Genomic DNA, 11,694 nt, shown 5'->3' on the forward strand with positions numbered 1-11,694 from the left:
TGGGATAGTCTCCAAACTTAAATCAAGAAATTACCTTCTTGTGTAAGGGACAAATCTTGGAACATTTTTTTTATATCACTCCATACTACAAGTTTCTTTATGTTCATCCCAAGCAACATGCAACCCTCGATATTCAAAACACCCAACCTCCTAAAGCAACTTACCATTCAAAACTATATACTACAATATATTTAAAGGTGAAAAAAAGCAAATACACAATTTTTAATAAAATATAATGAAGTAAAGAAATTACAAATGTGATTTCTTTAAACTGTAGTATAAACCAACACTATCCCACTACCAGATCCTTTCTGAAGAATAACCCAATTCTTTTAATGCATTAACTGTTTTTTACATGTATTAAAAATATTAGCATACAACTTCCACTTACAGGACAAACTCTTTTCAGCTCCATATAAAACTCACAGTTAAAGACTTGACTTACACAGCAACACATGACAACCAGTGTAAGGAGCTGAAGAAAGTTGGTGAAGGCATTAATTTACAGTGCATCGCTACTGACTACAGTGATGTCACTGTCACCAGACTAGTGATTATTCCCCTCCCAAAACCGACACGTGGACCACCTCACTTCCTGCTTCCACATCAGGCCAGAACTGAGAAAAGTTTCATACTTAATATGAATTTCATAACTGTCTTAGATAGTCTAATAACTCTACATTTATTTTTCTAATTTGTAACTTTATATATATATATATATATATATATATATATATATATATATATATATATATATATATATATATATATATATATATATATATATATATATATATAAATTTTTTTATTACAAATGAAAAATGTAAACATGCTTTAATAATAGAGTACAATTATTGACCAATCACACTAAATATGATAAGTGTATTGTACCATTTGACTAAATCATATCCATCTCCTTCAGAAGCAGAGTTCTTACAACTGCCTTTCCTTTGCATAGATAATGTACATACAATGTTTTAAGAGCATACCCTTCCTTACAGTAGGTCTAATTACCGAGACAAAGCAAACCCATAAATAAAAGATATCATCTTTACTGGCCACAAACAATCAACAACTTTTACCCTGAATCATGAACTTGAGACAATTCCAGGCAGACAAACAGTTTATGACATGGTATGACTTAATTAGGTACACTAGAAGTATGAATAATATGAAATATTTTCCTATTAAGGAAAATTACCTTCCTGCAATCTCTACAATATGCTGGAAGACTAACAAACACTTTCATACCCTTTCTCTCTCAATCCTTCCCTCTAGACAGAGACAGGTAAACCACAGCAGCACCAATTAGTGTGGTCTTGCCCCATACCCTACATCACTCCAGGCATCACTCACACCCATGATAAATCCAACACTTGCTCAGAACATGATGAAACACACTCATACTTACCCCCCCCCTTCATAAACCATAAGGTATTTACACATACATACAGGAAGCAAAGATCAGAGCAGCATATTATTGGTACTGCTAAATGCTACTGAAGAGAAAACATACTAAGGTTTTGACTCATACCTCAATTAGCACTAAATGCCTGCAGCCCTGTGATAGCACGGCCCAAGATGAGTGCGTGAATGTCATGGGTTCCTGTTGGAAAAGGTGAAATTTTTGCTGCATCATTGGGATTTAAAGTGCTAGGGGGTGTTATATGTACAAGAATAACAGCTATGTTTCAAAGACAAAAAATAGCAGTCAGCATACATTTTAGATCCCTGAACTGATACAATGTTTCTTTTCTAGTGCATGGTTGTGAACAATGGAACAAAAAAAAATCAGAGCAGTAAAAATATGATTCCTCTGAAGAATATTTCACATGCATTAGGTAACCAAGAACTACAAAGAACAAAATGTCTCCTAATTTCACCGACATGGACAAAAGAGGCATGAGGTGCTGAAGTAGTCTGAATGGCAAGGGAACTAATGCACACATTGTATGCAACCATGAAACCTGACAAATTGCTATCTGGTAAAAAAAGACCAGCCCATGTAAAACTTCAACCAGTCTTTCAAATTGAGAATAAAAACACTTACCCTCGTAGGTATTCACAGCTTCCAGGTTCATCACATGCCGCACAACGTGGTACTCATCACAGATGCCGTTGCCACCCAGCATGTCCCGGCAGTTGCGGGCAATGTCCAGGGACTTGCCACAGGAGTTGCGCTTCAAGAGGCTGATCATCTCTGGGGTGGCCCTGTATGTGGTGAATGGAGGATTACTGTGTGTGTGTGTGTGTGTGTGTGTGTGTGTGTGTGTGTGTGTGTGTGTGTGTGTGTGTGTGTGTGTGTGTGTGTGTGTGTGTGTGTGTGTGTGTGTGTGTGTGTGTCAATGACAGAAGTTAAGAGTAAATGTAAACAACAATAAAGTTATAGTACAAGAGAGGAAGGGTGAAATATATCTATTTTTCTGAACAAACAAAAACAACAATGAAGTTATGACATATGACAGGAAAGGTGAAATGCATTTTATATTTCCTGAGAGCCCATAAAATAAGAAATTTGACTCACTTGCCCTCATCCTTGAGGCGGCCCACATGCAAACAGCCTTGGAGGCCAAGAGAGATTTCTGTAAGTGCATCAGCCATCTTCTTCTGGATCAGCTGGTTGTTGGCCAGAGGACGGCCAAACTGCTTCCTGTCCAGGGTGTAGCTACGGGCCATGTCCAGGCAAAACTCAGCTGCTCCTAGGGCACCCCATGCAATGCCATACCTGGCATTGTTGAGGCAGCTGAATGGACCCTAGGAAGAAGAGAAAGACCTACTTAGTGTGTCTAGGGTTGACGTAAAGACTTGCTGCACATGATATGCAATTAGAAAATACTCTGTCACCATAACATTAAGTAAGCAGGAGGCTTTTCCCTGGAGACATCAATCATTAAATCATTACCTTCATTCTCCTGCTCATTATCATGTATGCCATATTCCAAAGAAAACCAGGTGGCACAAACTTACATGAGTGATAAAAATATCAATAGTAGCTGAATAAAATAAATAAGTGTGTAGCACTGCTGCACCTTCATCATTTATATAAATGAAGAGTCCTACACCCAGACATATGACAACATATCAATATTACCTTTGACAATGTACAATACAATATTAGCAATATGTCTGCTTCAACATTCAATCTTTTATATTTCTCCATCACTAAATATTCTTTTCATTAAATTCCTCCACTATAGCTTGCATATCTCTCTATCATTCTAGCATGCCAGTGTATGCATCTCTGATCTGCATATTTTAAATTCTTAATTAACCCTTATTAGCTTTCCATTACATATGACGATGATACAATCTGCTAAAAGCTCACTCTTTTGAGACAGTAGTTTTCAAATCAACTAATCAATACCCAGATAACATGTATCCTAAACAGGATGGCCATGACAGGCTTCTAGAGGGCAGCAGTTCTTCAGGCATTAAAACCTTTTATGACAACAAGAACTGTTTACCAACTATAAATAAACTCTTTCAGCAGACAGCAAGAACAGGAACAATACCTTGAGTCCTTTAACACCAGGCAGCATATTTTCCTCTGGCACAACCACCTCATCCATTAGAATCATGCCAGTGTCGGATGCTCGCAGAGAGAACTTCCCTTCAATCTTGGGGCAATCAAGGCCCTTCATGCCCTTTTCCATGATAAAGCCTCTGATGTGGCCATCCTCACACTTGGCCCACACCACCACTACATCAGCAATGGGTGAGTTGGTGATCCTGAGGAAGATATGAGGAAATAAGTGTAAGGTCTTGCTCAGCTAGTAAAGGTGAAACTCATTACTTGCCATCACCTTCATACACCTAAAAACTTCTAGGAGATACTTAATACTACCTGTAACCTGTAGCAAAAATTACAAAACTGACCTCACTTAATATCTCACAAAACATGTCTTACTTTATTACAATATCTCACAAAACATGTCTTACTTTATTGTGTATCTTAGGAACCAGTGCACATCACACAAGCCCTGTCCTGCCTGGAGTTAAAAGCACACCCACCATGTCTTGGAGCCAGTGAGGAGGTACACCTTGTCTGAGGGGATGTACTTGGCCCGGGTCTCCATGCCTGCTGGGTCACTTCCATGGTTGGGTTCCGTCAGACCAAAGCAACCCACCAATTCTCCCTTTGCTGAAAAAAAATTTGAGTTTAGAGTAGTAACATATGAATATTAGTAAATTCACCACACACACTTCACCTGACATAACATTAAGAAAAGTAGACAGTAACATAACAATATTACCTATCTATATATATAATCATACTAACATCCTCTGCAAGAATTGCCAAGACGAGGTGTGTGATAAACAATACCAATAAAAAAACAGCAGAGACCAAATCTATAAACAAATTCTAAGAAGCAGGCATCTAAGTAAATATGTATACATAATAACAAAACCAGAGCAAAAATAAGACATATTCTTACTGGAACATCATCTCATACTTAAAGTTTGCATAAATCACTTTAGTTATTGACATAGTGCTCAGAATTTTGTACACAATTAAACATCAGCATCCACTTACCCAGCTTTGGGAGATACTTCTGCCTTTGTTCTTCTGTACCAAAGTCCCAGATGGGGTACATGACAAGGGAAGACTGCACAGACATGGCTGACCTGAAGCAAGCAACAATGAAGAGCATGAATACAGAACAAAAATATTCAACAACATCTTTGCTGATCAACTATACTGTGCTAGCAGCTTTACTTAACTGTGAAATTAAAATGAAATAGTAATAGTTTATCTGCTACATGTAGCAGTTAATGTCAGTGTAAGGAATTATCTGTAGAATAAAAAATTTAAAAATAAATTAACAAAAAATTAATAAGTAAATAAAATGCCAGATTAGTGAATAAGAAGAATGCTTTCTATGTTACATGATAGAAGAACAAAGGAAAGTGTGAGCAAGTGATATGTTTACAAGAAAGCAGAAATGCAGATAGTAAAGTAACAGAAAATATACTAAAGGTAGAAGAGCTGAAGAAAAGTGCATGTATCATATTCATAATGAGAGGATGGAAAACAATAAACTAAGTAAAAGTAACAAATATACACCAATGCCATTACTGAGGATTCTTAATGACTGGATATAAATAATCTGTATTTGTACATTATTACTCCATGACTTCACACACCTGTAGGCAGAGTCCACCCTCTCCACCTCCCTTGCAATGAGTCCGTATGCCACAGAGGACACCCCAGGGCACCCATAGCCATGGATGGTGGGCCCCAGTACTCCCATGGCCCCCATCTCAGACATGATGTCACGGTCAAATTCTGCATAAAATAAATGAATGAATAAATAAAATATGTAAATCAATTAATTAATAAAATAAATAAATAAATAAATAAATAAATAAATAAATAAATAAACAAATAAATATATATAAATAAAATAAAAAAATGAAAAAAATATATCATTCATAAAACTATTTCAAAGTTATAAAGAAAAATTTTCATAATAATTTTTTTAAAACACTGAAAAACACACTTATACTGCAACTGATTAGCTTTATATTAGCAAAACTGGACAAACAATGAAGGAAAACCTCAAGCATGACATGGCAGAAATATAGTTGTTAGCCTAACAATACTACTTTATTTTTACCATTATTTTAACAATAAGCATGTTCTCTTCACACTACATACTCACTTTCATGCCTGTTTGCTTCCTTAATCCGTGGCATCAACTTCTCCTGGCAGTAGTCTTGGAAAGCATCTCGGATCATAATCTCATCCTCAGTCAGCTGACTCTCCAGATTGAGTGCATCCCTCCAGTCAAATTTGGCTGCAGATACAGACATTTCATGTTGGGAGATTCATACATTTTTATCTAATGAACATAAATGCATACAAGTTAATATATGATCAATATTATATGTCAAATTTTCTTCAAGGTCATTTTTGTAGGTAACATTCACACTCTACATGCCTTTTGGAGCATCCTTCTTCTCCACGACTGATAGCAGAATAGTTAAGGAAAACACAACAGTTATAAATCACATGTATGTTAAAATAAATAAATTTTTCTGATTAATTTCCCAAGAGGATTTTACTCGAGAACCTCACATCAGCTATGTATAATGTCTCAAAAGAAGCAGTGAAACAGTACATGTTTGAACATTTAGAAAATATCTCACAGGAAGGTAAAACTGTGGTTAAATCAATTTAATGTCATACCAGCTTGAGTCAAGTTAGATTTTGTTATTGCAATTTTTTTGAACACACTATCATTTCTGTTACCATACATACTATACTTTGAAAGAAAATAATTAGGTCATAAAGTCATAGCCGTAAAAAATGCAGGCCCAGCCAGCCAGGACTGGCTGGACCTGCATCTTTTACAGCTATCACTTTTCCTTTGGTTCAAATGGTTCAACAGTTTTTTTTTTTTTTTCTATGAAAAATAAGGGCAGCCCATATTAGCTGGCATGCCAGCCCTGACTATTGGTGGTTTAATTCCTGAGATTTACTTTCATTTAAAAGGGACTGGACTATGTGCCATGTGCAACATTTTAAATATCCAAATATAGCTGGAAATATAAATACATATAAGGTTTAGTCTACATAGTGGTATAAGTCATCCCTCAAAGATACATGTAGTAATTTCTTGAAAGTGCCAACAGAGCTCGCAGACACAACCTCTTCAGCAAGGAATTCCAGCAGTCGATGAATCTCCTCTGCATTTGACAGTACTATGGAGTTTTGACATTTTAAATCTGGGGCTCCTGGTGGCAGTCACAGTGGAAAGTTGAAAAAGGTCATGTGGGCCAATTACTGATTCAATGTGAAATATCTTCCAACATTTCATTAAATCTGCTCTAAGAAGCCGGCCTTGTAATGAATAGAGGTTTAAAGCTTTTATACGATTTGAATAATTTAATCCTGTAATGTCATCAATTTGTTTAGTCCATCTTCAGTTGAAGTTTAATTGCAAAACCAGCACCTGGTAATAATCTATAAATATTTTCAGGAAAATTTCATTTTATCTATTTTAACTCCCCCTCATTAAGAAACAGGTATAATTGCAGTTTCCCCAATAAACCACACATAAGTATGAAGTCTCTCACAGTCTAGATCACACTGCTAGGAGCATTTCTAACCCCACATTACCTTGTCGCAAATGAATAAGGTCGGGACGGAATTTCAAAGATATACATCAGTCTTTAGCTGGGATCCTGTTTCCACAGTCATTGAAAGGATGGTGAGTGTGTTCATGTGTTTGTTATCAATGCTGGAGTGTGTTCGTGTGTTTGTTATCAAGCTGCGCAGATGCTCCAGGTGCATGACTCTCAGTCACGTGTTCTGACGTTTAATGACACCCGGTTGCCTGTTGCCAATCATGGAAGTAATCATTTCCTCCTGCCAATCATATATGTGCATGTGTGTCTAGGGAGGGATAGACTGACTAGATTTGGATAGGGAAGGTTACTTACACCATGGCTCCCATGCGGGATACATGTGGAGAGTGCACTTACACATACTGAGAGTTTATTGCCAAATTTTACAAACAGTCAAGTCTAGCGATTGACTTCCTACGGCAACACGGTGTATTGCCCAAAGCAGTGGAGTACCCCAATTGTACAGGCATGAGTGGTATTGTGGTCAGTACCATGCACTCCCTAAGAAAAAAAAAAAAAAAAAAAAGAAAGCAGTGTAGTTTTAGTTTCAGACTACAAAGGAACTTTTCTAGAAGGCACCCATCTTCCTGTGTGGCAACTAGTGCTCTTTTGCAACCATTGGCTGGAAAAAACAGTGGACAGGTAAGGTTAGGTAAGGTTAGGTTAGGTTAGGTTAGGATAGGTAAGGTTTGGTTAGGATGGGTAAGGCTAGGTTAGGTAAGGTTAGGTTAGGATAGGTAAGGCTAGGTTAGGTAAGGTTAGCTTTCTGGCTGTGTTCGAATATACTAATGGTGGGGGTTTAAGGGGGGCACAGCCCCCTGGTTATAATAGGTTTTTGGTTTGCTACATTTAGGAAATTTCCTCGACTTCTAAGGAAATTTACCTACATTTTCAAAGTCTACATATATATATATATATATATATATATATATATATATATATATATATATATATATATATATATATATATATATATATCACTCGTATGTGCCCCCCCCCCCGCCAAAACCCCCGGTTCCCCACAGGCCCCCAAGCTTGCTGGAGGGGTTGAGGGGGTGTGGGTAGAGATTGGGAATATTGGGTGAAACTGCAAATTTACCAAGAAACATTATAAATTCACCCGAATTATGCTATATTGGTATGCACATAGCATGTTCTTGGCACTGCAATGAATGGCCAATTACCCACTCCACAAAATTATTCCCTAGCAATGTTAGAAGCGAAGTCGGGGGACACTACATTGTAGCCACACAACAATTTAAAGCACAAATACCACACCTGCACCGTGCCCAAATAACACACTGACACGCTATGCCCTCAATCACCCCCCACAAGCAGTCAAGCAGACAGCCCTGGGGACCCAACCACATGGGGACTTAGCAACACAAAATAACACACTATATCTGCATAGTACCCACATAACACATAGGCACACTATACCCTCCACCACCACACACACAAACAGACAGCTCTGGGTATCCACACATATGGGCATATCAGCAGAAAAGGATACTGTTCGCGGCGGGTTGGGCCGAGAGGTGCTGGATACGGCTGAGCTGAGGCGACACCCTGAGCCCCAAACTGCGGAGACACTTCATGCTAAGGGCCATGCTGACTACTGGTGCAGAGAGGACTTGGTAAAGGGTGCAGAGGTCTGTAGGTCTGCAGGAAAGAATGCAGAATTCAGAAGGCAAGGAAGGTTGAGAGCGGACTGAAGTGAGATGCACCTCCGTCGCAGTTGCCAGCTGCCAGACAAGGCCAGTGAACACCCCGCTTATACAACCCACCACCCCGCTTATACAACCCTCATCACCTGACTTTTGGCGTAAATCAACCATATATAAGCTACAGTATGAGTCCATGAGAGGTTTGTTTTTATATTTCAAGAAGTTAACTCGAAATACTGATGTGTAGATGCGTGAATAACTAGATGGTATGGTTATGCAACATTCATCAGCTGACGACAGCATACTTAATAGCCATAGAAATCAACTATTTACACTATGATATAAGTTGATAAGGAGTGTAAGTTTATATTTTATGCTATTCACTTGAATTTCCGCAGTTATGCAGGTGCGAATATCATGGATGAGATTCCACATACAATTCCTAGCAGTGTGTTTTATGTAACGGGGTCCCATGATCAGAGTCCATAAAAGTATTACTATCATTTATAATGTGTACTGTTGTTCTGTGAATCTTCTAACAATGATCATACAAGCTTGGTTTAAAAAAAATATACATGCTAGTGATACCACTGCATTTTTCTACGTATTTCTCAAAATAACAGATCAGCCTGCCGACCATATAGAACCATTTATGCTTCTTATAGCTTGAATATAAATATTGTTCTTATAACGCTCACAAAGCACGCATTTTGTCTATGTTTATAACTACTTTACAGGAAAATATTGTATAACGTTCATGTAATTATAGCATACAGAAAATAAATAGCTGGTCGGGCAGGGCTGTGAGTGGCTAAATCTGTGGAGTGTCAGTGACGTCACGGGGCACAGTGCCAGATATGAGGCCAACCACGCCACTGTCCCAATGCTACTCGTGTCTCTACCCCGCTGACAGGCTACTTCTTTGCCATTACTCCATTTTTTTTTTTTTTTTTGTCCTAACGCACTTTATGTACAAGACTAATTTGTATTACGTCAAGCTAACTCATCTTATTGAAACACCCGCGGTCTGCACTGCTACCCGGCACCCATTGTTATTTTCCTTTCTGCTTCCATGTACATATCTGCGTATCATCTATGAATGTAAGGGAAACTGCAAGAAGCTAGTATTGCTACACGTGGCAGTCATGACTATAAAACCTACTAACTACCGATCTTCATATAACAACCTATCAATCCTATCCATAAATTTGTTTAGTCTTCTTTGAAAACTACCCATTGACACACATGATGCTAATGATAATGACTTGTTGGTCAATGTTCATGTTTTTTTTTTCTTCTTTTTCAGGGATAAAAGTTCAATATTTGCTGGTAGATTTTTTTTTTTTTGTGAACAGCCAAAATACCCATAGCCATATCACTTTCATAACATAAAAATAAATTCACCCATAACATCACAAATTCACCACACCATTACAATACATCCGCCCACACCCGCACAACATACCCATGCATCAAATATACTCATCCAACACACCTTTAACATCACAATATACATCCACCTATACCCATCTAACATACCCATAGCTTCATTTCCCCATTCACACCCACCCAACACAACCAGAACGTAAGAAAATACGTAAAAACAATGGAAGCTGCAAGAAGCCGTGATGCGTACTTACATGTAGCAGTCCCTCCCTTACACTACGTATGATTTTTTTTTTTGTGCAAGATTATATCACTTCACTAAACAGCATCGTAATAAATAAATAAAAATAGGTTCTGAGTCACCTATACATAAATAGGGAGGAAAGGTTCTCAGATCTCTCAAAAATAAGAGGTGGTTCTTGGTGCCCTCAGAATGAAAATAAAGGAGTCCTTATTTGTCTCCTAATACAAATAGAGAAGGGTGTCCTCAGTTCCCTCAAAATAAAAGGAAAAGGGCATTTTCAGTCTTCTCAAAATACAAAAGTAGCTTCAGTTTCTTCAAAATGAAAATAAAAGGATCCTCTTCCCTCGCGATAAAAGTAAATATACGTCCTCAGTCCCTTCAAAGTGAAAATAGAGAGAAGGATCATCATACTTCCCAAAATAAAATCTGAGAAGAGTTGCCGAGTCCCTGAAAAAATAAGAGAAAAGAATTCTTATCCTACAAAAAAAAATAAAAATAAATAAATAAATAAAATAAAATAAAATAAAATAAAAAATTCTCAGTCCCCTCGAAATTAAAACAGAAGTGTTCTTAGTTCCCTCAAGGAAAAAAAAAAAAAAAAAAAAAAAAAAAAAAAAAAAATATATATATATATATATATATATATATATATATATATATATATATATATATATATATATATATATATATATATATATATATATATATATATATATATATATATATATATATATATATATTGTTGCGCCCACCCCTCACTCCGGGCGGGCGTGTTATCCACACAGGCACGGGTTGAGAAATTAGAACAGCGAGGCCTCAAGTAAGTCACATTCTGAACGCTGGGACAAGGCACACACACGAGGCCGGGCGCAAGGGAAAACAAAGGCACTATTTCCTAGGTTTATTGACAAATTCTCCGCAAGTACACTGCTTTACAAGTTCACAGGGGCACCACAAGTCTCCCAGGGCACGACAGGCATTCAACAGGCAGGGAAACACTTCCAAAGCATGCAGGCACACGCTGGCTTCCCCTTGGGCCATGCATCTCTGCTTTCTCTGCCTTCCCGCCTCTCCCAGTCTGCCACCTTCAACAGTGCTGCCACCCGCACCCATCCCCCTGGTGCAACTATATATATATATATATATATATATATATATATATATATATATATATATATATATATATATATATATATATATATATATATATATATATATATATATATATATATATATATATATATATATATATATATATATATATAT

At 37.3% G+C, this 11,694-nt stretch overlaps 1 protein-coding gene across 2 annotated transcripts; it reads right to left on the bottom strand.

The window, feature by feature from the left end:
* Positions 1-216: 216 nt before the first annotated feature.
* On the bottom strand, positions 217-8,900 carry LOC135104526 (glutaryl-CoA dehydrogenase, mitochondrial-like). 2 transcript variants are annotated; one of them, XM_064012105.1, is made up of 11 exons: positions 8,645-8,900; positions 5,943-5,969; positions 5,664-5,798; positions 5,146-5,287; positions 4,535-4,626; positions 4,012-4,141; positions 3,513-3,729; positions 2,525-2,754; positions 2,051-2,211; positions 1,535-1,606; positions 217-617 (listed from the first exon to the last, which is right to left on the bottom strand). In XM_064012105.1, the coding sequence occupies exons 1-10, from the start codon at positions 8,739-8,741 to the stop codon at positions 1,536-1,538; spliced, it is 1,302 nt and encodes a 433-aa protein (XP_063868175.1). In that variant the 5' UTR covers positions 8,742-8,900; the 3' UTR covers positions 217-617; position 1,535. The 2 variants fall into 2 exon arrangements, with proteins under 2 accessions (XP_063868175.1, XP_063868169.1); XM_064012099.1 differs by lacking the exon at positions 217-617 and having other exon boundaries at positions 1,037-1,606.
* Between the last annotated feature and the right edge of the window lie 2,794 nt (positions 8,901-11,694).

Source organism: Scylla paramamosain, chromosome 1 (genome assembly GCF_035594125.1).
Source record: "Scylla paramamosain isolate STU-SP2022 chromosome 1, ASM3559412v1, whole genome shotgun sequence".
Lineage (NCBI taxonomy): Eukaryota > Metazoa > Arthropoda > Malacostraca > Decapoda > Portunidae > Scylla > Scylla paramamosain.

Coding starts and splice junctions, on each gene's coding strand:
- LOC135104526 (XM_064012105.1), bottom strand. CDS start 8,741: ATGGCCCTTAGCATGAAGTGTCTCCGCAGTTTGGGGCTCAGGGTGTCG. Junction 5,970..8,644: donor GGCCCAACCCGCCGCGAACA/GTATCCTTTTCT, acceptor TTCTGCTATCAG/TCGTGGAGAAGAAGGATGCT. Junction 5,799..5,942: donor GAAGAAGGATGCTCCAAAAG/GCATGTAGAGTG, acceptor CTGTATCTGCAG/CCAAATTTGACTGGAGGGAT.